At 38.4% G+C, this 26,298-nt stretch overlaps 2 protein-coding genes and 1 long non-coding RNA gene across 3 annotated transcripts; all 3 read right to left on the bottom strand.

Moving 5' to 3' along the window:
* Positions 1-1,135: 1,135 nt before the first annotated feature.
* Positions 1,136-2,287, bottom strand: LOC143878373 (uncharacterized). The gene is made up of 2 exons (XM_077380665.1): positions 2,154-2,287; positions 1,136-2,055 (listed from the first exon to the last, which is right to left on the bottom strand). Exons 1-2 carry the CDS (start codon positions 2,259-2,261, stop codon positions 1,306-1,308), a joined length of 858 nt encoding a protein of 285 aa, XP_077236780.1. The 5' UTR covers positions 2,262-2,287; the 3' UTR covers positions 1,136-1,305.
* A 6,086-nt stretch (positions 2,288-8,373) lies between these two features.
* Positions 8,374-9,327, bottom strand: LOC143878374 (uncharacterized). The gene is made up of 2 exons (XR_013250944.1): positions 9,115-9,327; positions 8,374-9,017 (listed from the first exon to the last, which is right to left on the bottom strand). It is a non-coding gene; the product is annotated as an uncharacterized LOC143878374 (long non-coding RNA).
* A 1,781-nt stretch (positions 9,328-11,108) lies between these two features.
* On the bottom strand, positions 11,109-24,883 carry LOC143878375 (uncharacterized). Its single transcript, XM_077380667.1, has 4 exons — positions 24,529-24,883; positions 20,371-20,467; positions 17,704-17,763; positions 11,109-11,575 (listed from the first exon to the last, which is right to left on the bottom strand). Exons 1-4 carry the CDS (start codon positions 24,777-24,779, stop codon positions 11,495-11,497), a joined length of 489 nt encoding a protein of 162 aa, XP_077236782.1. The 5' UTR covers positions 24,780-24,883; the 3' UTR covers positions 11,109-11,494.
* Between the last annotated feature and the right edge of the window lie 1,415 nt (positions 24,884-26,298).

The raw sequence follows: 26,298 nt of genomic DNA on the forward strand, positions 1-26,298 counted from the left end.
TGCTTCCAACATTAGACCCTCATGTGGGCCCACGACTATAGGATTTAACCCTAGGGTACGTATCAATGGACTCACTTCAGATCGAATCCAGTGGAAACGATCCATTCCAATTCCTTATGAGATGCATCCAATGTGGAGTGTCCTAATATCATACTTCCCTTGTAAGGGTGCCGAAAGAAAATATTTGTCTATGTGTAGAGATAGAGAGTAGGTTGGAAGTAGAGGTGGCAACAGTTCGGTTTCGGTTCGGTTTTGACCGAACTGAACATGCTTACCTCCAAACAGAAACCCAACTGAAATCGAACATGCTTAACTCCAAACCAAAACCGAACCGAAACCGAACCAACCAAACCAAGCCAAACTGAAACCGAACTAATCATTGGTTTGGTTCTACCGAACCGAAATTTGAATCAGTTTGGTTTAACCAAACCAAATTTTCAGTTCGGTTTCCGTTCGGATGATTTTGCCACCCTAGTTGGAAGCATGGTTTTAAATTTCGACCGAAATCCGAAATTATCCGAAATTTCGGATTTCGATGGAGACCGACACCGAAATCGCTATTACCAGAAAGGGTAATTTCGGTTGAAATTTTGTTTTTTCCCGAAATTTCACCCAAAAAACCTGTTTTTTTTTTATTATTTTAATATTTTACCGAAATTTATATTGAATAAAATACTCTTTTTCTTGTTTCGCCCGTTTTTCAAGGGGTCCAAAACCGAAATTTAAATCCTTAGTTGGAAGTACTTGACCAAACCGAAACCGAATTTTCGGTTCGGATGATTTTGCCACCCCTAGCTGGAAGTACTTGACCAAATCTGAATATCAGTCTCTCAAACTAGGTTGTTAGTTCATTGAGTTGCCACTTCAACGTACCTACGTCTTTTATTTTATTTTCACAACAACACCATGTTTTAATAATGCAACAGATTTGGCCCTTGTTTTCTTTTTTTAATTAGCTTGGAGAGCTTCTGGGAACAGTAATAACCATTGACAGGTGTTTAAATAATAAAAGAGTAGATGAATTAGTGCAACTATCAGATATGTTAGTGCCAAGTGCAACACCAGTAGCCTAATCAGAATTGCTTTCCAAATTTGCATTCAATTTGAGAAATCCACATTTAATTCGAAAATAGCATAATGCGTATATCATCTCTCTCTATTCTTCAATTTCCATGTTGAATTTTAGGTATAGAAAAGAAATCTTCAAAGGAGAAAATCAGTTGAGGACTGTAAAGAAAAACGTTTGCAACATTACCTCAGTACCGTGTGAGCAGAAAACTTAAGCTGGATCGTAGATCATCAACTTCAAGTCGGAGTAATCGAGCCAGGAAAGGAGTTCCCGTCGCCGAAATCCAAGAGCAAAAGAGCCGAAACCAAAATAATGATTCCAAGGAAAAAACAGAGCAATCCGATACGCATTTTCAACCAGAGGAGTTCGTTTGATCCAGATCGTTCTTTTCCCAAGGGTTTGAGCTCCAAAATCAGATTCTTGATGAGTGCATCTAGAAGCTTCTTTGATCGGATATCAAGATCGGAAGAACTCACGGCCTGAAAACAAGCACGGCGAAGGAAATCCACGACGACCTCAACCTCCACATTCTCCATTTTTCCGTCTTCAGATCCGCTGGATTCCTGACTTTCGCGGATTTTCTCGCCGGATTCCTGATTTTCTTCAATTATCTCGCCGGATTTCTGACTTCCACAGATTATTTCGCCGGATCCCTGACTTCCGCGGATTTTGTCGCCGGATTCTTGATTTCCGTCGATTATCTTGCCGGATTCCTGACTTCCGCGGATTATTTCGACGGATTCCTGACTTTCGCTGATTTTATCGCCGGATTCCTGATTTCGGTGGATTATCTTGCCGGATTTCTGACTTCCGCGGATTATTTCGCCGGATTTCTGGCTTCGGCGGTTTATGTCGCCGGATTCTTGATTTCCGTCGATTATTTTGCCGGATTCTTGTTTTGTGACGGCGATGTCTGGATCGAGTGAGAGAACAGATGGATTGCTTGTTCCATTTGAAGCATCTGAATCTGAACCTTCGAGCACGTTCTGCAAATCAGAGCAGAGGAATGTGAGAATTGAAAACTAGATAGTTTGTTTTGACGGCAATATTGGCGATTATGGAAAATTAGGGTTTAGAACATTACCGGAATCTCTTTTTTTCTCTCCTCGGAGCTGCGGTTGTAATCCAACCGCTTCCACGAAGCCTCCTTCGGCCGACGATTTGAAGATATTTTGGTGCTTGAGGATTTCATTTTTGGCGCGCGCGCGAGAGAGAGAGCTGACGTTTTGGATTTTTTTATTCCCTCTTTAAATACGATAAGAGGGCTACTTAAAAGAAGACAAAAGTACTGAATGAGTATAAAAGTTTCGAGAAAATACGGATTTCTAGTACTTTTTAAAACAAGCATCAAACACGGGTGATTCTTCAAAATCGAGTGGTAAAAAGATCCCAGTGCCCTTCTGACCGTAACATAGTCCTCGTATGTTGCACTTCCTGACAAATTCACAACCCAACATCAATCATTATCTTTAAATTAATATTTTATTATTGCTCACTTATCTTCTGGGTGAAAACGGCTATGTTATTCAATACTAGTGGACAACCTGTGCGATGCACGGGGCAAAAATAACTAATTCGCCAAAATTTTGCTAATATACGTATGATATTGAGAGAGAAACAATTTTACTAAAATCATGGGACATAGTGGAGATTTTTTCTCCAATAAATAGAAACAACTTTGCTAATATACGTGGGATATTGAGTAATAGAAACAATTTTGCTAAAAACGTGGGATATGGTGAGATTTTTTCTACAATCCAAATATATCACCTTATAGAGAGAGTTTTGGGTGCCACGTGGCGCACCCACGTCCTCTAGGATTTTGTTTTACACATCTCTTTTGATTGAAAACGGCTACGTTATTAAATAATTTATTATTACTCACGTCTCTTTTGGCTTAGAATGACGACGTTATTAATATTTTATTATTTCTCACGTCTATTTTGGCTAAGAACGCTGCCGGAATTAAGAGTACGCCGATATTTTAAGTACACCACCGGATTCAATGAAACCCACCGTTCAAATATATTAAGTACGCCGCCGGATTCTAGAGTACATCGCCGGAATATCAAGTACGCTACCGGATTTTCTGGGTTCAAACATGTGTTCCAAATATATCGAGTACGCCGCCGGATTCTATAGTAGGCCGGCGGAAATATGGTGTATGTCCGCGGAATTCAGGGGATTCTAAAGTATGCGAGCGGAAATATGGTGTACGCCGGCGGAATTCAGGGGTACGCCGGCGAAAATAATGGGTACGCTGGTGGAATCTCTTACAGAGAGATGGCAATATTGTTAGAAGACGTCACCGTTCGATATTGATGTCCATGTGTCGTAGATCTGATCGTCTATGCATATTGGCAACAGCCAAGATTTAAACGAACCCAAGGGACTCTGGGTTCAAAGTAAAATTTCAACTTCAAACCAAACCAGCTCTGTGTATAGAGGTGCCAACATTCCAAAAATAATTTAACATGTGTAAAGCATCCATCCATCTTTGGTTATTTCTGACAGCCAAGATAGAAACAAACCCAAGGTATGTCGATTCAAACACACATTCAGACGAACAAAAAGAAGCCTTGTGAACCGCACCAATTTAATGGGCACTAATGAACCCAAGGGATGTCGGTTCAAATACACATTCAAACGAACCAAAAGAAGCCTTGTGAAATGCGCCAATTTAATGGGCAGTAATGAAAAAGGAAGCTGAAGGACGTTTCTGTTGATGTCAGAAGGGTATTGGGGTCTTTTTACCACCAATTTTTTAAGAATCACCGTGTTTGATGCTTGTTTTAAAAGTACCTCAAAATCCGTAATTTCTCAAAACAAGGTGAGGACACGGGAGGACTATTCACGATAGAGAAAAGTACGTAATGGGCATAATAGTTTCGAGCAATTATGGATTCTGGGGGGGAATGGGCTTTTCCATGTCATTTTTTGACTTATTGTAGAAATTCCACATGTGTAATTCTATTTTCCCTGGAAAGCAAGTGAACACCAGAATTCTGTCTTGTCAAGGAAAAAAAAGGTTGTTTTTCAGGGATTTGCTTTATCGGGAACGCAAGTGAACAGAGCCTTAAAGTTTTCAATTGAAAATGATTTCGGGAAATGATATATTTTCCCCCTCTGACGGATAAAAGAAAAACGTAAGGGGTGAATTTATCCTCAAGCACTGAACCATTCTCACAGAAAGCCTAAAATGAGGGGATTTTATCCCTTTTTGTTTGTTTTTTTTTTTTTTTTTTTTTGGTGTGGGGGGCAGGTACCGTTTCCCATGATTTCCTTTTCTTTTTATTTCCTACCCATTCATCTATCATCACTATAACAATTCATTTAGCTCAACAGACACTTCTATAGACCATCCACACCAACTAGTTCCACTTCCTAAAACGTGGAAGTATCCCACTTGTATCTCACAATCACATATGTTCTTTTGGGATTTGATAGGCATTTTCACATTAAGCCATTTGGCAGCTCACTTACGCAGGAAATGAAGCGTATTCCTCGTGCGTGGGGATGGAGGTGACGCGGCCTCTTAGAGTTTTCAATTGAGAATCATTTTGTGAAATGACGGATAAAATAAAACCCCCCCCCCCTTCCCCCCTTCGACGGTAGGTCATAAATGAACAAGGCCTAAGTGTTTGATGATTCGTTAAGTTTTAAAGGCAAAGAAAAACGTAATGGGGTGAATATATCCTCAAGCACTGAACCATTCTCACAAATACCGTTAAAGCATAGGGTGAATATATCCTCAAGCACTGAACCATTCTCACATATACCGTTAAAGCAGGGGATTTTATCCGTTTAGGGGGGATATCATTTCCCATGATTTCCTTCTTTCTAAGCTTTTATTATTTTCCTTCTCATTCATCTACATTTACCTCACCAAACACTTCTATAGACCACCGCGCCTACTAGTTCCACTTCCTAAAACTTGGAAGTTTCCCACTTGTATCTCACTATCATATATGTTCTCTTGGGATTTTTCTAGGGGTGCAATTTGGGTCGGGTCGCGTCGAGCTTTTGCGAAAAAATGAATTGGAACCAACCCGAACCCGACCCAATTTTAAAGGTAAAAGCTCAACCCGAATTCCCAAAAACCGACCCGAGTTGCACCCCTCTAGATTTTTCATTGGCAATTCCACAGTGAGCCATTTGGCAGCTCACTTATGCAGGAGAGAACAGCCACCTCAAATGACTCAACTCAACAGGACAAAATCAGCTAAAAAGTGAACCTGTGTGGCTTATTCAGATTTTGTCTTATTAATTTCATTCATCGGAGCTGGCTGATCTCTCTTGCAAAAGTGAGCCGCTAAATGGGTTTTTGCAAAATTGCCTAGCAAATCCCTATTCTTCTCTTTACTAGGGACGTAGAGCCAAATAAAACAATAATAATGACAAAGCAATACAACATGATGCATATAACATATGAATGACATGAACATAACGCTTTTTCTTTTATTGATAATGACCAGAATCATCCAGTTTTCCCAATGGCAGATTGTCATAGAAATACAAGCAAAATGAAAATGGAGAAAGGAGGTTGGTCACAGTTCCAATTAAACCAGATAATACGTAGATACTAGACCCAATTAACATTCTTGAAGGCCAGTTACTTACATATCCAAAAAAGTTCACGAGGCAAAATGTACAGCAATGTGTATAGAGCAAGGAGTACGTGCCCTCACTTGATTTTTCTCAATGACGTCAGAAATTACTTGATCCATGTCGAGATCCTTCATTTTCTTGAAAGGTCGTGGCATGTCCTGAAAATAATACACACAAGCAAGGAGTGAGTTTCAGGACCCCATGTTTTCTGACAAATGATATGGGCAATAGAAGCTCGGCCAGCCGCAGTGTATGCACAGTTCAAAATGCCCATGTGATAGGGTATACAAACAGGTTGCCTGTATTTTAGGTGATGTGGCCATTTCAAACTGAGCATGACCCCCTGTGACGGATCATTTGTGCCTGGAAAAAAATAGCAAATTTGTGGAAGGAAGTGCTCTATAAGTAACATCAGCAGAATAAGGCATGCAGTCAGAGATGGAAGAAAATGCACATAGCAGAAAATAAATAGGAGTAAGGAAGAATACATAGATTGAACAATACTTAAACAGGAGTGTTTGCGCATCAAAAGGTAAAAGGGACTGAAATTAAATCCAATGATCATTCTAAAATTCATCCCAGTAACATCATTATATAGAGTCCCATCAAGTATGACTGTATGAGTTAGACTTAAAGTTGTTTTCAACTAGAACACAACATGTTATCACAAAAATCAGTTGCATAAATCAAACTACTGCTCGAACTCTCTAGAAATGGAATTGGATCCAACTTGAATACAATGATAAACCCTAATCTAACCCAAACTCAAAACCTAATAATCTTTTGAGCTCGTGCTTGTCGTTAATTTGTTTCGTGATGGAAAAGATTATCATCAATCTTTGTTTGTATGTTTTCAATATTCTTTGACATGTCTTGACTGTTATCAAGCATTTGTTCTGTCCATTTGGGCCTTTTCGTGAATTATAACTCATTTTTTTATGGCGGTTATCAGTCAACCTTGGCTTTGACACTTGAACGGTTGTTTTCGCATTCCCTGCCCTTCATCAGCCATGTTTACCTTGTGAATATTCTCGGCTGTTACCAATCATTTTATAAGTCAATTTTGATTTTCAAGTCTCCCTTGTAGATGGACTGCCATCATGGAGAATAATCTTCTTCTTCTTTTGAGATTGATCATGGAGAATAATTCTATTGATAGTTAAATAAGTTTAAAATTTTAAATCAATAGGAACTGAAAATAATCAGTCGACCCCAACTAGTTTGGGACAAAGGCTTTGTTGAGTTGAGTTGAGTTGAGGAACTGAAAATAATCACACCATCATCACTACGATCATTACCTCTTCCAATTACTTGCAGTTGTCCCATGCTATCACCCTACGTACACATGCAAGGTTGTAAAAAGATGGGGCTTCTTACAGTGACTACACCTCGTCCCAAGGTGGGCACTCTGGATGTAGAAAAGTGGGATGCTGATAATTCTATTATTCTTAGTTTGCTCTTCAGCTCTATGGATCCATCTATTGCTTGTGTACATATTCATTGACGGCTTTCAAGCAATGGAACAAGCTGGTTGCGAACTTTGCCCATGGTGAACATGATAACTGTGTTTATCAGCTCACCCAAGTGATGTAGGAAGAGTTTGATTCTAGTTAGAAATCCTGGTAAGGTTTTCTTATGTGTATTAGAAGAGTCTTGCTATTTGTTAGAGTTTGAAGGATTTGAATAGAGTTTGGATGGGATGAAAACTAGAGTCTCAGTTGCATTGGAAGTTAGGAAAACAATCTATAAATATTGGACGTGAATATGCAGTTAGGGCAGATCATTCATTGAATAAAATTGATTTACATTTTATGTTTTTACCTTGTGGAAAGTTTTCCTTCCTTTTTCTCCTGTGAAACGCTGTTACCACCTTTTCTTGTGCTTCCACTGTACCACCAGTCACAGCAGCATGTAAGCACGGGGATAGGTCTACGGGAGAGTATTATAACTCATTCGACAGAATGCTAGAGGAACCTACTTCCCGGTTCTTTGACCAGCCAGCCTACGACACCTGAGCATCTGCACGACTGCAAACGGCAGCTGCTCAACCAAGCAACCAATAATCACCCTAAAACATAGCCACTCACTAGGTAAAACTCCTGCTCAGATCTCAATCCTAGACTTTTTCTATTCTATGCCGAGCTCGGTTGTCATGGAAAAGGCCCATCCACCCCTCCATACCTACGCTTGATCAGCCCGAGGAAGAGATATTTCTTCACTGACGGTGTGGCCCGTGATTCACAGATCGTTCTTTCTTTCCCGTGATATTTCTTCTAAAGTAACTCACTTCCTAACTTAACAACCAACCAATTGAAAAACAAATAAACTAATGGCCCGTTTGGATGCCGAGAAGATTTCGATTTGGAATTCTCACATTTAAGGATCCCGATCAAATCCTTGAATTTCCAATTCAGCGACTGACGGTGAATAAAAATCAGATTTACAAATAAGCTGTGGAAATAAGAAATTAGAAATCCACAGATCCGGGAGTTTCCTTCACCCTTTTGCTCCTCAGCCTCTCCCTGCTGCAGGAATTACCCCCTTTCCTCCCTGTCTCCCTCAACATGAGCTGCCAGATATATTCATTTTGTACGGAAAACTCAATTCCAAATCCAAATACAAAATCTGAGGTATCCAAACGGACCCTAATGGAAACATACTAACTTGTGACAAATTAACTAACAAAACAAAGTAAATAGGACTACTAATTGGCCATGGTTTATGCCAAATAAACTAACAAAAGAAAGCAACCAAACAAAATAGTGCAAGGAGGAAGAAAGTCAAACATAGACAACGCTTCGTCAGACACCCCAATTCTGGCTAGACGATCCACTACCTCATTAATCTGGATCGTAGATCATCAACTTCAAGTCGGAGAAATCGAGCCTGGGAATGAGTTCCCGTCGCCGGAATCCAGGAGCAAAAGGACCGAAACCAAAATAATGAACCCAAGGAAAAAACAGAGCAATCCGATACGCATTTTCAACCAGAGGAGTTCGTTTGATCCAGATCGATCTTTTCCCAAGGGTTTGAGCTCCAAAATGAGATTCTTGATGAGTGCTTCTAGAAGCTTCTTTGATCGGATGTCAAGATCGGAAGAACTCACGACCTGAAAACAAACACGGCGAAGGAAATCCACGACGACCTCAACCTCCACATTCACCATTTTTCTCTCGTCAGATCCGCCGGATTCTTGAATTTCCCTGATTTTCTCGCCGGGTTCTTGATTTCCGTCGATTTTCTCTCCAGATTTCTGACTTCCAAGGATTATTTCGCCGGATTCTTGATTTCCGTCGGTTATCTCGCCGGGATCATTTGAATCTGATCCTGCGAGTATGTTCTGCAATCAGAGCAGAGGAATGTGAGACTTGAAAACTGGAAAGTTAGTTTCGACGGCAGTAATGGCGATTACGGAAAGTTAGGGTTTAGAACATTACCAGAATCTCTCTTCTTCTCTCCTCCAAGCTGGGGTTCGAATCCAACCACTTCGAGAAAGCCACCTTCGGCCGACGATTTGCAGTTTTTTGGCTGTTTGTGGATTTCATTTTTGGCGCGCACGAGAGAGAGAGAGAGAGAGAGAGAGAGAGAGAGAGAGATGTTTTTTCCGTTCTTTAAATAGGATAGGACAAGAGGAAGAAGCAACAAAAACAGTTTTGTGATGACTGAGGAGGGACTATTCACGATACATCATGCTACATTTAAGATCATACGTTTGGCACTTACAACCCTAAGTATTTGATGATTGGGACCTTTGATGTGATGGTCAACGGGACCCTTCAAGTACCCATGCAGAAGGGAGATGAAGCGGCCTCTCAAAAGTATAGATTACGTAAATGGGCCCAAATCTTATCCTCAACCTCCTCTATGTTTATCTCTATCTTTATCTGTAAATGCTTATTTAAGCATCATTTACCCTTTAATGAAGAACATCAGAGATTAGTGGAACATTAGAATTTTTCACAAACATAGTTTGAAATTTCAAACACCGACACCGAAACGACCGAAATCCAAAATATCCGAAACGTACAAAATTTTGGCAACATTTCGAGCGTCCAAATTTTGACAGAAATTTCGGTTTCGGCTAGGTCCGAAATATATGCCGAAACCAAAATTTCAAACCATGGTCTTAAATGAACGAGGACTAAGTATCTGATGATTCGTTAAGTTTTAACGGCAAAGAACAACTTCAGGGGGTGAATTTATCCTCAAGCACTGTACCATTCTCACAGAGAGCGTTAAAGAACCATTCTCACAGAAAGCGTTTGAGGGGATTTTATCCTTGGGGGGATATCATGTTCCATGATTTCCTTCTTTTTGAGTTTTTATTTTCCTTCGTATTCATCTATCACTTTAACAATTCATTTACCTCACCAAACACTTCTATAGACCACCACGCCTACTAGTACCACTTCCTAAAACTTTGAAGCTTCCCACTTGTATCTCACTATCACACTAGTTGCGGTCTCGTGCGATGCACGGGGCATATCTGTTGAGATGAAGTGCCGTTTGGGTTTTGACTCTTGCTTAGGAATATGAAACGTGTTTGAGACGTTACTAGAGAAAAATAAGCTGGGTGGTCTAACCAAATCAGTCAAAGATAAATTATCAACAATGTAAATATCAAAAATTTATTAATTAAGACATTAGGAAACCTGCCATGTAATTTGGAAAGAGTAACTTTTGAAATTCCTTACGGGCTTATTGATTAAGGCATTAGGAAACCTGCCATGCAATTTGGAAAGAGTAACTTTTGGAATTCCTCCCGGTATTATCCTTAAAAAAGCCATTTTTTACGTAAGTGGATGCAAGCGTTTTTAAATTTAGAGGTACCACGTGGCGACACCCCAGCTTACCACATTCAACTTTATAGAAATAGATAGATAGATATGTTCTCTTGTGACTTTTCTAGGGGCGCAACTTGGGTCGGATCAGGTTGAGCTTTTCCAACCCGAACCCAACCTAATTTTAAAGGTAACCCGAATTCCCAAAAATCAACCCGAGTTGCACCCCTAGATTTTTCATAGGCAATTCCGAAGGAAGTCATTCGGCAGCTCACTTATGCAGGAGAGAACAGCCACCTCAAATGACCTAACTCAACAGGACAAAATCTGCTAAAAGTGACCCTGTGTGGCTTATTCAGATTTTGTCTTATTCATTTCATTCATCTGAGGTGGCTGATCTCTCTTGCAAAAGCGAGCAGCTAAATTGGTTTTTGCAAAATTGCCTAGCAAATCCCTACTCTTCTCTTTACTAGGGAAGTACAGACAAATAAAACAATAATAATGATACAGCAATACAACATGTTGCATATAGCATATGAATGACATGACCATAAGGCTTTTTTTTATTGATAATGACCATAAGGCTATTTACTGGGTAACATTTCAAATTGACAAGAATTTTTAATACAAGGAAAAACGTTAAAAAGCAATCAACAGGAACCAGTGTCGATTATATTGATTGAAATATGAAATATTAGCATCATCCAGTTTTACCAATAGACAGATTGTCATAGAACTACAACCAAAGTTAATACAAGGAAAAATGTTAAAAAGCAATCAACAGGAACCAATCTCGCTTAAATCGATTGAAAATATGACAGTATCAGCATCATCCAGTTTTCCCAATGACAGATTGTCATAGAAAGACAAGCAAAATGAATTTGGAGAAAAGAGGTTGGTCACAGTTCCAATTAAACCAGATAATACATAGATACTAGACCCAATTAACATTCTTGAAGGCCAGTTACTTACATATCCAAAAAAGTTCATGAGGCAAAATGTACAGCAATGTGTATAGAGCAAGGTGTCCGTGCCCTCACTTGATTTTCTCAATGATGTCAGAAATGACTTGATCCATGTCGAGATCCTTCATTTTCTTGAAAGGTCGTGGCATGTCCTGAAAATAATACACACAAGCAAGGAGTGAGTTTCAAGACCCCGTGTTTTCTGACAAATGATATGGGCAATAGAAGCTCGGCCAGTCGCAGTGTATGCACAGTTCAAAATGCCCATGTGATAGGGTATACAAACAGGTTGCCTGTATTTTAGGTGATGCGGCCATTTCAAACTGAGCATGACCCCCTGTGACGGATCATTTGTGACTGGAACTAGGTTTAGTCTTTCTCATATCCAATACTTAACATGCCCATACATTCCCCTTTGGTCAATGCATTTCCAAAACAAAAACAGAAGGCAACAAACATAATGAAAAGATGCATAACATGTTCACACCCATGCCAGAGTTTAAGAAAAGTATAAACCCCAAAAAGTGTAACTAGTTGCAAAGAACAAATAAAGATGGAAAAAATAGCAAATTTGTGGAAGGAAGTACCGTTTTGGTGATCTATAGGTAACATCAGCAGAACATGGCATGCAGTCATAGATGGAAGAAAATGCACAAAGCAGAAAATAAATAGGAGAAAGGAAGAATACATAGATTGAATAATACTTAAACAAGAGTGTTTCCGCATCAAAAGGTAAAAGGGACTGAAATTAAATCCAATGATCATTCTAAAATTCATCCCAGTAACATCATGTATATAGAGTCCCATCAAGTATGAATTAGACTTAAAAGTTGTTTTCACTAGAACACAACTTGTTATCACAAAAATCAGTTGCATAAATCAAACTACTGCTCGAACTCTCTAGAAATGGAATTGAATCCAACTTGAATACAATGATAAATCCTAATCTAAACCAAACTCAAAACCTAATAATCGTTTCCTAGAGACATAAAATTGAAATCAGAAACTAAAACAATTAATGGTCTAATTTTCATAAATAATCACATTGCTGCTGGGTGTATGAAAGTGTTATCCACGTCATTTTATACTTTGTCCCTCGTTAAGGGTATTTTACTTATTGGGAACAATACAGCTTATATGGGTTAACATAAGGCAGGGGGGCACTAGTCTATTCCTTGTGCTTTTTCACACAAATCTTTCTCACTTCTCCTTCATGCTATCAAAAGCCTCTCCTGGGCTAAACTTTTTATTTCTTTTTGTCTTCATCCCATCGTTTGCCAGGGCAGCCAAGGTGAGGAGTGGAAGACAATATTGTTGTTCGGTGTTTGATGGAAGGACAATATAGCAACCTCATTTTCAAGGCGAAATGGAAGGCAGTTACAATTATTAGGGTCGTTTTTTCAAGTGGAGTGAAGATCTAACCTTTTTTTTCTCCATTACAAAGCCTCCGCAAACAGTGGTAAGCATTTTGGGTTTTTCCTACTTGGTGTTTGATCTTTTGCTTCAAGGGAGTTTGCAGAGGGTTTCCTCCTTTTGGGCCAATTTTTTAATCCACAAAGCTACCGGTACATTTTGTTTGAGCCAGTGTTTAAAAATGCGGATGCGGGTCAAAACATGGCCAAAGCAAATCCTAGTCGACTCGGCACAACATGGTATAGTACTCTCAGTTGGTGCGGTCAAAACTTGGGAGAGTCAAAAGGAGTTTTGATTGGCTTTGTAGGATAAAACGTGGGCTCGGACAAGAACGTTGCCAAGCTAAAAGGGAGTCAACCCGAGGGAGTCCACGATGACCAGGGGAAGTTTCGAAACTATGGTTTGAGCATCTAGGCAGCATAAAAAATTATGACATCTTACCACCTAAAAATAAGTTATTTTTTCCCTTTTGGTTAGGGCTTGTTGTTCGTTTTTTTTAGCTCATGCTTGTGGTTAATTTGTTTCGTGATGGCTTTGTTTGTATGTTTTCAATCTTCTTTGACATGTCTTGACTGTTATCAATCATTTGTTCTGTCCATTTGGGCCTTTTCGTGAATTATAACTCATTTTTTTATGGCGGCTATCAGTCAACCTTGGCTTTGACACTTGAACGGTTGTGTTCGCATTTTCTGCCCATCATCAGCCTCTTTTTTTTCTTGTGATTATTCTCGGCCGTTACCAATCATTTTATAAGTCAATTTTGATTTTCAAGTATTCCTTGTGGGGACTACCATCATGGAGAATAATCTCTTTTTTTTTAGATTGATCATAGAGAATAATCCTATTGATAGTTAAATGAATTTTAAATTTTAAATCAATAGGAACTGAAAATAATCACACCATCATCACTAGCATCATTACCTCTTCCAATTACTTGCAATTGTCCCATGCTATCACACCTACACATGCAAGGTTGTAAAAAGATGGGGCTTCTTACAGTGACTACACCTCGTCCCAAGGTGGGCACTCTGGATGTAGAAAAGTGGGAGCTGATAATTCTATTATTCTTAGTTTGCTCTTCAGCTCTATGGATCCATCTATTGCTTGTGTACATATTCATTGACGGCTTTCAAGCAATGGAACAAGCTGGTTGCGACCTTTGCCCATGGTAAACATATGATAACTGTGTTTATCAGCTCACCCAAGTGATGTAGGAAGAGTTTGATTCTAGTTAGAAATCCTGGTAAGGTTATCTTATGTGTATTAGGAGAGTCTTGCTATTTGTTACAGTTTGAAGGATTTGAATAGAGATTGGATGGGATGAGAACTAGAGTCTGAGTTGCATTAGAAGTTAGGAAAAAAAAATTGTAAATATTGGACGTGGATATGCAGTTAGGGCAGATCATTCATTGAATAAAATTGATTTACATTTTATGTTTTTACCTTGTGGATTCAAAGTTTTCCTTCCTTTTTCTCAGGTGAAACGTTGTTACCACCTTTTCTCGTGCTTCCACTGTACCACAAAGTCATAGCAGCATGTAAGCAAGGGAATAGGTCTACGGGGGAGTATTTTAGCTCATTGGACAGAATGGTAGAAGAACCTACTTCCTGGTTCTTTGACCAGCCAAGCATACGACACCTGAGCATCTGCACGACTGCAAACAGCAGCTGCTCGACCAAGCAACCAATAATCACCCTAAAACATAGCCACTCATTTGGGAAAACTTCTGCTCCGATCTCAATCCTAGACTTTATTCTATTCTACGCCGAGCTCGGTTGTCAAGGAAAAGGCTGTATTCACCCCTACATACCTACGCTCTATGTTGGTTGGTTTCTTTGCCCCCCTATGCCGAATCCGTGTCGACACGTCTCCACATGCGAATCCGACATGGATTCACGTAGGACACACCCGGATTCTTGTCGTAGCCGTGTCCCGCACGAATCCTGTTTTTTTCGGGCAAATCCGATTCATTGTTGTCTCTTTTCCGCATGAATCCTGTTTTTTTGGGCGAATCCGAATCATCGTTGTCGCTTTTAAAATGCGAATCCTATATATTTTCCCTTTAAATGTGTTTCACCTTTTTTTTATATGAAAGCATATATATATATATATATATATATATATATATGAGGAAATAAAGTATGTGCAGCTGCACAGATAAGCTATATGTGCATGGCTCACAAACCATGGGGCGCCACATTTTTTGGGGGATCCAAAGCATTCATTTGGAAGGCTCTTCCATGGATAGGGTGTGTGCCAAAAATCAGCCCTAAATAAGCAAGGATATTCAATTTTAGGGAGATGATTTTTTCGCCCCCTGTAGGGTAATGCGCCCCCGTTTTTACATGAAGACTCTAACACTTTTTACGTTAGATCATGTTAAAAGGGGGCGAATTTGTTAGAGATTTTCAACATATTTTTGGGTAAAATACAATAATTGAAAAGGAAATTATCAAAGTAATTTTTTAAAGAAAAAAGGAAATAAAAAACAATCAGGCCCGGTCGACCGCGGATTAGTTACTAGAAATTTATTCAGTTTCTAGAAGGGTGATTCCAGCCGACCGCGAAGGGTCGGTCGACCGCAATTCATTGGACCACAAAAATAAAAAGTTCCGGTGTCTTAAAGGTGGTCGACCGACCTAACCCTGGCCGACCGCGGCTGTGCGAAAATCTATCCGCTGGGAAGAAATCTCACGAGAAGAGAAACAAGAAACAAATCTCACCTGCTGCTATATAAAATAAAATAAAATCCAATGAAGACAATAGAATGTTTATGGAAATGTGTAACGTGAATCGCTTATATGGTTTTATAGAGAAACAAACCACCCAATTAGCTAAACTACCAATCCTAACAATTTTCTTAACACTAAAACCAACTCAATAACGTGTGTGTGTGTGTGTGAAGTGTTGTGTTCCTACACGATCGAGTGGATAAGTTATCTACTCCGTCGGCTTAAATTACAATGGGGCCCACATTGTTTGGGTGATGCAAACCACTCATTTGATGGGCCCTCACATAGATATGGTGTGACCAAAAAATCAGCTCCATAGGATCATCCCAACCCTTCGATCTGTGGAGGTTAAAATGGAAGGGTATAAACCTTCACAAATCTGTCCATTTTTGCCCTCCATAGTTCGAAGGGTTGGGATGATCCTATGGAGCTGATTTTTTGGGCACACCCTATCTATGTGAGGACCCATCAAATGAATAGTTTGAATCATCCAAACAATGTGGGCCCACTGTGTTTTAAGCCGACGGAGTAGATAACTTATCTACACGATCGTGTAGGAACACTTCCTCTATGGGTTTTCCTAACGAGTGCCCTAAGGGCACTTGTTAAGCATCATTTAATTGCCCTTGGGGAGTTGAATTTACACATACTTAGAGACTTTTAAACATGTTTTGAGATTTTTTTCCTCAAAGTATGTGTAAATTCAAGATCCCAAAGGCAATTAAATGATGCATAACAAGTGCCCTTAGGGCACTCGTTAGCAAAACCCTCTCTCTCTCTCTCTCTCTCTCTCTCTCTCTCTCTCTCTCTCTATATATATATATATATATATATATATATATATATATATATATATATATATATATATATATCATAAACAAATTAAAGAATAATAAAATACCAATTATTTATTAATATCCAAATCTATTAATTTAAATAGAAACTACCATGATTAGTTTTTTTTTTTTTGAAAGATCGCCAATTTTATTTCAAAAAAAGGGGGACCGAGATGGTCAAAAGTACATAAGAAACAAAAGCTAAGAAATACATCTAGAAAGCAACCAAACATAATAGCTCAAGGAGGAAGAAAGTCAAACATAGATAACGCTTCTTTGGACAACCCAATTCTAGCTACACGATCCGTCACCTCATTAGCCCTGCACCTCATATGATTGTATACCCATTAAAAAGAGCCCGCCCAATCGAACATCTCGTCAAAAAATCTATCAAATCTCCAAGGATGGGAATGCGCCCCTTGAAGCCACCTAATTACATTGAACTAGTCCCCTTCCACTATCACATTGACCACTCGATCCATTGACAATAATTTTAATACTTGATGGCATGGGCGTATCTCTGCCTCCGACACATCCACTTCTCCTATAAGACCAGCAAAGGCACAAATCACCATGCTTAGCTATACAACACCACTTCCTCCGCCTCCGACGCAAAACCCAGTGCACCCACTATCATGCTTAGTTATACAACATCATAATACAAATTGTTTGCTAATGAACTTGTCACTCACTAATCATCAATTTCTCATCCAACCGCATGCATATTGGACAATAATCTTAAAAATAATAAAAGACACAAGATCATATCAATTCAAAGTCTCAAACATGTAACGACAAATATCAATTATAAAAAATTGTTAATTCGTCAATCTTGTCCACAGTATAGTCTTCTCCCTACTCGATGTAATTAATGCCCTTAAGTACATGTGTTATGCAGAAGAGAACTTGTCTGATTCGTTTCGAACTTTTCCTTCTCTATCTTCTTCCTTATCTCAAGGGGTTTTTTAAAGGCTTATTCTAATGCAGAAGAGAAAAGAAGCATTTCGAGAAAAAAAAATTTATTTTATTTTATTAATAACTTAATTAGGATGAATTGCATGAATCTTATTAATCATAAAATTTATAAGCTAATTGTAAGATTCAATCGAAAATAGCAAGATTCATATTCAATCATGGGATTCAAAACGAAATCCAAATGATTTGATTTGAATCGTAAATCATAAGATTTTCAAAACAATGGAAAGAACAACTCCAAGAAAAAACAATTATTTCCAATCAAAATGGTAGTAATATCTATGTAACAAAAGAATAACAACCAGACATTGGCAGAAGCTTACCAGAAGAGAGATAAAAATTTTGCCACTTCCATCGCGTATCTCAAAGCATCCTTTTCTTGGCTGAAAGTTGAATGCAAATATCAATGTTAGAAAGGGAATGAGATAATATAACGAAAGACAACAAAGTTAGATAAAATCATGCAATTCACAGATTCCATTGTCACATACTCACGTGAACATGCCATTTCATGACACTAACTTATAAATAGGAAACAAAAAGACAGCACTATGCACCAAGGAAGCATGAATCGCATAGCAAAAGGGGGAATTCCTCTTCCCCAAAATGTGATTCCGAAACGTAAATCGTGACGCTTCCCCCAAAAAGTGGGAATAGTGTTTATGAGTAGAGGGAAACACGTTTCCCAAAAATGGGAAAACACGCTTTCCCAACAATGGGAATCGAGCTTCCCCGTTGCTTCCCATCGTTATAATTTTATGGGAATCACAAATAAAGGAAACACACTTCCCCGTCACTTCCCTTACCACTTCCCACCATCCCGGGAGCCTTCACTTCCCACTTCCCGCTTTCTCAACCTTGCCATGCACTCCATGGATCAATGTACATATAACACTAGAAATGGTAGCATCTTGCTGAAACTCACTAAATTGGCCTTTTTAAGCAGAATAGGCATTCGATGGCAATAACAAAGCCATAAATGCCTCCCTCCCTAGTTGATCAGCAAATGGTGAGGCGGATAGATTAGCTAGAGAAGGGGTGTCAAAAGACGGTCTAGAGGTCTTTGATTTCCTCCCTCCCTAGTTAGTTGCTTGTTATTTTCTAGCCGATGTTTTCCTTTATTTGCTTTGCATTGTAATGTCAGGGACCCCTCGGTCTCTGTTTCTCTTTCAATAAAATTTGTTTGCCATTCAAAAATAAACCCCATAAATTCGCAATTAAAAAAAAAAAACCATAAATTCATCAAAGATGATGATCAAGACCTATGCATTAAGGAAGAAAGAGGCCAAAGTTTTGAGTTAAGAGAAGAGTTGATAATGTCAGCATGACAAATGCAAATATCAGCAAGTTGCTCCACACCTTGTCAGAATTGCATTAAAACCTGAGGAGCTTGCCATTTTTTTCTCTAATTCTCATAAACTTTCTTGGATTCTAGAGAGGGATAGTTGGGGTTTTAAGAGAAGCTTGTCCTTGGTATTAAGCGGGGTTTTTATAACAGTTAAAAAAAAAGGAAATATTCAGATTTCAAAAAACCATAAGAAGTCTTTATATCAACTGGTTTTTTTTATGGCATAGGATATCCCCACCCCAATTTTTAGGGTGGAACTATTCCCTACTGATGCGCGCAATCACCCGTCAACCACAAGCATTGATTAAGCCCGGGGGGATTCGAACTCGTGTCAATGGGGAGCAAACCCATTATTTTAAGCCAAAGAGCCACACCCATATGGGGTATATATCAACTAAATTTAACAAATTAAAAAACATATTTTACTATTAAAACATGTCAGAGACATGAAATTGGCTCTTCATGGACCTAATTAATATGAAATTTAGTGTAAAACATCAATTAAACTAACGATTCATCATACCAAACGTTAACTACAAATGGATAATGCTTACACTGGGTCATTGGATCCAGCGGGAGCAAAAGCAACAAATGATGCTCCTCTAGAAGGTCTCAAACTCATCTTGATAGAAAGGAAAATAAAAATACAACAAAAAAAACCCTAAACATGGCACATAAAACCTAAGATGTGGCATATGGGGTACCTCTTTCGAATACAACACTTTGATGACAGAAAAAAGTCAAAAAACTCATTCCCTTAATGTACAATGCTTTGGAAGCAGAAGCATTCAAATTTTAACCCAAAAAAAACAGACGTTCTCTAGAAGCTTTTGGACAGATTTGAGGCAGATGAAAGTTTAGAAGAAATTAAACGAAAAGATTTTTGAATTTTTTTAACAAAAAGAGTTATGAAGTAATGAAAATAAACCATTTGATGTGTTTTTATAGCTCTCATTTGTTTGGGAAGGCGTAGGGTAAAAAGACAAAATGCCATCCAGATCCAAATACCTATAAACAGACAAAAACAAAGATAAAGTTGTAAAAATACAAAAATGAGCCATTATAGGGACATTTCTAGAATTTTTCTGGAATTCTGGATTGGTTCTGCCTGGAAAAGGACAGAACAAACTTGATTGGTTCTGGCTGGAGAAAGGACAGAACAGACCGGAATACTGACCAGAATGTTCCACCCTTACATTTTGTATTGTTTTCCTAAATGTGGCAGTACATTTTGTCCGCTCCAGAGTCCAGACTAAACATAACAGAATTGATAAATAAGGAATAACAAGTAAATCTAGTACATTAGACACTTGCACAATATCATAAAATTCCACTCCAATTGATGATAGGCTAAATTATTGAAAGTCTTATGCTTTATACTCAGCAAAGTGTGAGAACTACTACAATAAAGAGATAACATATGATAAAATGGCACCAATTCAAAGCTTGCACTTATTAAACTGAAAAGCAATGAGCCAAAAATGATATTTACCATTCAGCATGAGCCATCCGTCATGCATGAGAAAAATGAGCTAGTATGGACAGTTGCAAGAATACCACAAAAAGCAAACAAACTAAAACTCATTTTGAAAAAAAAAAAAAATCCTTGAGAATAAAAATTATAATCACTTAAAAAGCATACCCTTTCTGGGTTAACTTCCACAACGATCCCAGGGACAGCTTTTTCCAAATCATCTTTCACTTTCAAGGCCCTCACTTTGAACGAGTGACACTGTTTACTAAGGCAAAACAAAAAATACAGAAAATAAGTAGCAGAAATAAGCAGCATAAGACATTATATAATGAAACAAGAGTAACCCAGATGCTCAACCAGAAATATTTAAAATAACGGAATGCCACAAAAACTTGAGAGTTTTTCATACCATAAATGAAAAATAAAAAATGTCAAGCGTATGGAAATCAGGCCAACAATCAACAGCAGATCTCACTATTCACGGAAGCAAACAGTAACTTTGAGATGCATAACCTTAAAAAGTGATCGGGCCTGTACCACAACTGGTTGAGGATTTGTAACTCTACCTTGAAGTCATAGGTCCAATCCCAACTTACCTACTAAAAAAATAATAAATTAATAACATAAAATGTGACGGAAGAACAAAGAAATCAGATAAAGGTTTTTTTTTTCCAAGACAAAAAATCAGATAAAGATATTAAAACCGTCATTGTTGTGAGAGCAATACCCAGGATGGATATCAGGAAGTAAAGGCAATGTCACTGCAGTACTAAAAATATAAATAATGAACACACTGAAATGTGCCACAGTGAATATGTTATCCTTGAATATTCGGCCAAAAACACTAAAAAATCTTATCTTCAGAATAAAACAAGGTGATCTCAAACAACGTCTCACCTAGATATTGATGCTAACAATGGGAATCAATATTTAGGTGAGGATCCTATGCAGCTATACGAAAAAACAAGTTTGTTTTCATGCTACCTAGATTTCAGGTAGTAGTAGGAGTGTATATGTGTTTGTGAAATTACCAACACTACTTCAATAACCCATAAAAACTGAGAAAATGCTCTTACGCATTTATACCATCAACTCATGGCATGATGGCAATGTGTTTCAACAAACGACAAAAGCACCGACATGACTTTAGTTTGTTAATGAAGAGCAGAAAAATGGACAGACATGTTATCCCTTGAGTAACAGCCTTTCCACTTGGCTAGATCAGGTGAGATACCAAGGGCAACTTTTCCCGCTTCCCAGATTGTGTTGACAAGAGTGTACACATGTATTTCATGAAATTACCATCACTACTTCAATAAGTCATTCCATCAACTAATGGCATGATGGTAACATGCTTGAGTAATTCAAACATTGGTGAGAATGCAATGCCTCGAAAACATACAGGTTCTTCCACATGGAGAGTTTGTCAAAGCCTAAGATCGGGCCAAAAGGCATATTTGATGGACAACAAATAAATATTCTTGTACTGCCCCTTGTTGATCCCAATGGATGGAGGAGGACAGGTTAGCTGAAAGATGGTTATCGTTCTCACTGAATGATCGCAATGTGTTACAACTTATAACAAACGGCACAAGCACAAATATGGATTTGATTAATTAACAAAGAGAATAAATAAGGACAGGCACACTATCCCTTGAGTAACAACATTTCCAATTGGGCGGATCAGATCAAATACGAAGGCCAACTTCCATGCTTGCCGAACAAGTGGATCTAGCAGCCAAGCTCCCTTTAGCTTGGCATACAGGATCAATATCCATGTAGTATACGCATTGTACCCATGGCAAGTCATATATTATCCCCAAGTAAGGTTCCCTCTTGGATTGCATATCCCACAAAAAAAATAGGAGTTCATGTATGCCCCTACACGTAGAAAGGATGTATGCCCCTACACGTAGAAAGGATTTCTTCATTCACCCTCTTAAGCCGTGCAACTGTGCAAGAAAAATAGAAACTCATATAATTTTTTGACCTTTTCATGGACAGTAATTCATATCAATTTTTTACTGGTGTGAATCATTTACACAACTAGAATTTTGGCTTAGGAATATACTCAAAAGGGCTCATAACTCTACAAGAAGAAGAACAAAGGAAAAAGGCCAGCATGGGCACCTAGCAAGTGTCCAACCAATGTTGTTGTAAGGCTTCCTATAATTGGAAAATTGAAGGTAAAAGCAATCCTAGAAAACCCTTTCAAAAAAGTGTGGGCCACATGCTCAAAGCTTCTTTAAATTTGGCTGATGATCAGAATGAGAGTTTATGGGATTCACGTGAAAACCTCAAAAAGGAAAAAAGATGAATAAAACGGAAGGAGCAGAAAAAAGATAGAGACTTCTACCTGGGAAAGACTTTGAGATGAAAAAAAGAAGTGGAAAGGAATAACATTTCATTGCTAATTTTCTAGTTAAATCAGCTTAACACTGCAACAAAAATATTACTGACTGAAAGTGCAATAACAAAAGGAGCAAGCTTGATATTTTATTTGATGTTGGCTGCTGTAGTCGCTAAATGATCACTTGAACAACTAAAAAATGGTACTATTTATTTGGACAAAGAAAACTACACTTGGTAACTTATATACGTATGTGTGGCTCTTTTCTTTCGTTTTTTTGAGTTTCTAATAATGGATAGATTTGAAACTGGGCTTACCATGTAACCTGTAATGCACAAGAAATTCCTCGACTTGCTAGCACTTTAAGGAAAAGAAAATAGTCTAGGAAAAGTTAAACTAAGAAAATTCAAAAACAGCAAAGTATAACTAAAATATATACACAGAAACATTACAGAGATTGAAAGTTCAAAACGTCGGTGCACTATGGCACACATTTCCTGTTTCCTGAGTGAAATTTGCAATAGATTCTTGCAACCTACCAAAAAACCCAAACAACTTTTTTTTGTACTGGAAAATTGAACGGTTAAAACCCAAACAACTTGAAATGATTCATCAAATTCCAACAAAAGCATTGCACATCGATAACAAACTTAGACATGGCTTAAAGGCAGACCGTATTATAGGCCTGTTTTAACACATACTATGCAGTTGGAACATTTCAGTACACATCACAATACAGATCACTTCTATAATAATTGACCTTGACTTTCATAAAGTAGCAAACATCAGGATATTTCTCCCAAAACCAAAGTTTAGTGGCTTTAAAGAATGAAACCAGAGAACCAATAACATATCAAGCTCAGCAGAAATTTCTTAAATCAACTAGGACGAATTAAGGATTTGCAGATATTTCTCCAAAAGAAATTAAAAACAGGTTCCTTTTTTTTTTTTTTTAATCATTGACCATGTGATGCAGGGAGCAATCGAGCGGCAACACAAAGATAACGAACAACACAAGAAGCAACTAAAATAACTCGTGGGAGTTTGAAAACCCATGCCGGAGAAAAAGTCCGATATAACACGTGAAAGAAGCCATGCTCCTTCACCCACGTGAAAGAGCCAATGCTCTCTTCACAAGTGATATCCCAAAAATAAACTTTATTCAATCTATTTCTTTCTTTCCTCATGCCGTTACATTACATAGATAGCCAAAACCCCAAAATAGCAACCCTAAATACTAACTTAAGACCTAACCAATTAATTCTACCTTAAGCAACACAATAAAACTTAGAAACATTACTAAATATCCCTAAAATAGAAATCCCGTATTTAACCGTAAATTGGTCATAACTTCCTCAGATCACATCCAAATCACGTAATCTTGGGCTCGTTAGATAGGTAATTGAAAAACCTTTTTAAAGATGCCAAAATGCTCAAAAAAATTGCTACACGTTCTGCATCACCATGTATGTCTTCTTTTCATTGCATTTATTCCACTTTTCCACAGAAAACAAAAAAAAATGTCTTTGTGTTCAAGAAAGAACTATACAAGACATCAGAAATAGAAAGAAGAAATAATCTTTTCAGGGTTTCAAGGCCAGAAAGCGTGTGGTCTCCCACAAAACCCTAAAAAGATGGGTTAAAGAAGTACCAACATCAAGAAACCAAGAACGCGAATATTTTCAGAGCTTAAAGGGAAAAATGAGTACCTACATCAAGAAACCAAGAACACAAGGGCTAAAGAAGGCGATAAAACCCTAAAAAGAACGAAGACAAAAACAAAGAAACTAAGAACGAGTTAGAGTTCCCAAAACCCTGGAGATTTTCACAAACTAAACAGGCAGAAAGATGATTCTAGGGCTATAAAATGATTCAAAGCAAAAAAATTTAAAAAGAAATCGATACATCCATCTTCTACTCGTAATTCAGGTGAAATTGCAGGGGCAAAAAAGGAAATCGGATGAGTGAGAGAGTACCAAGCTTCAACGATAATGGTTTTGACTTCGGCCAGGGGCTCAGTCTCAGAGGTTTGGCTTGGCTTTCTCTCTTCTTTTTCCTTTGAAGCCTTGGCTTTCTTTGTCGGAGGTTTTACCGGCTGAACCGGTGGTGCTGCCTCTCCGCCGGTGGAGTTGCCGGTATTCCTAGTGGAGCTCCGAGTTACCCTCTGAGAAGGACGCGCTGCGTCAGGATTTGCAGTCTCGGTTGTCTTTCGTTTCTTTGGCGCCATGACGGAGGAGCTTCCTCTTTTGCCCCGACTCTTCTTCTTCGCCTTTTTCTTGGTTCTTGTTGAGATGATGAGAGGGAGTATTAACGAGAGCTTGATTTAATAAATGCGAGGCGGAGAATGGGATTTTCTCTCGATTAATATACAAACCCCTCCTTAATTCCGTTTTAGATTCCCGCGCTTTTACTCTGTAAGGAATATTCAATCTCAGCCGTCAAAACTTGATGGACGGATGAAATTTCTGCCTATCTCTAGTAAAAGTGGTCGTACTCGTACTTCGTACCTTGCCTTACAGTAGAACGCGTCCTCATTGTAATACAATGTGGCGCGCTCACTTTTGCGGGGCCCACTTTTGATTGCTCCTACCCGTCCATTTGATAACACCACGCTTTGGATCTCCTATTGCCCAAAACTCAGACTAATCAGGCAATCCTAAGTCCTATCCTAACATCTAGGGATATGTCATTTGGGGAGAAATGATATATTCGCCCCCCTGTTTTACTTGCACAACCCCCTCTAGTGTATTTACGAATAATTACAGTTTAGACAAGAGGGGGATGTCCCAAGTATAAAAAGGGGAGAATATATCATTTCCCATTTTGAGGGGTCCAAAACCTTTTGCCTAATATATATAGTTATTGACGTTTCCATGTTCCACAACAAAAGTTTATATTATGGAATTTTAGGCTTGGATGATTGACCTGAATATTTGGTCACACTAGATCCAAATGAAGTCTCATCACGTTGAAAAATTATTGACATAAATTTACGGAAATGATTTCAGCGCTACCATGGTTTGATAAAGATGCGTGAAGTAATCCTGTCGTTTAGTATTAAAAGGGTTGTTTCGGAGAATATTACGGTTTTTAAAAAGCTCTAGTACTAAAAGACAAGATGCTTCACCCAACTTTATCAAACCATGGTAGTGCTGAAATCATTTCTCAAAATTTATTATGAAGGAAAAGAGCAATGATAGATACAAGGGAGCCCTTGCATAAAGAGCTGCAAAAGGGCTCTTCATTGGATCCACATCATTTTCAGTTACATTTTAAATTCGGTTGAAAAAGTAAAATCAGTTACATTTGATGACGTGGATCCAATCAAGAGCCCTTTTTTGGCTCTTTATGCAGGGGCTCCCTTGTATCTATCATTCCTCTTTTTATAATTGCACTATTCAGTTTATTTACAATTTTAACTCTTGATGTTGGCACAACCATGCGCTAACTCATCTTGTCTTTTATTTTTAAACAGCTGTCAAAGGTTATTACAGCTCTCAAAACTACATGGTAACAGTTTTTAGGTTTTAATTATTTGTTGTCTCTACCGGAACTGAACTTGCTGCATCGCCCTGTGATGATCCATCAGATGAACGCTCTAGATCACCAAACATATATGCCATGCGTGCCACACCACGATGGAGGGAAGTGTCCCAACCACATCCAGGGCCCTACGTGCCCTGCATGTAGACCATACAATTTGTCTGACCCACATCTAGGGCAAACAAGGAGTCGCAGTCCCAAGG

Source organism: Tasmannia lanceolata, unplaced genomic scaffold, assembly GCF_043159265.1.
Source record: "Tasmannia lanceolata isolate RefF3 unplaced genomic scaffold, GAP_Taslan_0.1 ptg000006l, whole genome shotgun sequence".
Lineage (NCBI taxonomy): Eukaryota > Viridiplantae > Streptophyta > Magnoliopsida > Canellales > Winteraceae > Tasmannia > Tasmannia lanceolata.

What these genes read in the sequence shown, in the direction of transcription:
- LOC143878373 (XM_077380665.1), bottom strand. Translation starts at nt 2,261, where the DNA reads ATGAAATCCTCAAGCACCAAAATATCTTCAAATCGTCGGCCGAAGGAG. An exon ending in AGAGAAAAAAAGAGATTCCG is followed by an intron (nt 2,056 to 2,153) that starts GTAATGTTCTAA and finishes TCTGATTTGCAG; the next exon opens with AACGTGCTCGAAGGTTCAGA.
- LOC143878375 (XM_077380667.1), bottom strand. Translation starts at nt 24,779, where the DNA reads ATGGCGCCAAAGAAACGAAAGACAACCGAGACTGCAAATCCTGACGCA. An exon ending in ACCATTATCGTTGAAGCTTG is followed by an intron (nt 20,468 to 24,528) that starts GTACTCTCTCAC and finishes GTTTTGCCTTAG; the next exon opens with TAAACAGTGTCACTCGTTCA. An exon ending in TGGAAGTTAACCCAGAAAGG is followed by an intron (nt 17,764 to 20,370) that starts GTATGCTTTTTA and finishes TTCAACTTTCAG; the next exon opens with CCAAGAAAAGGATGCTTTGA.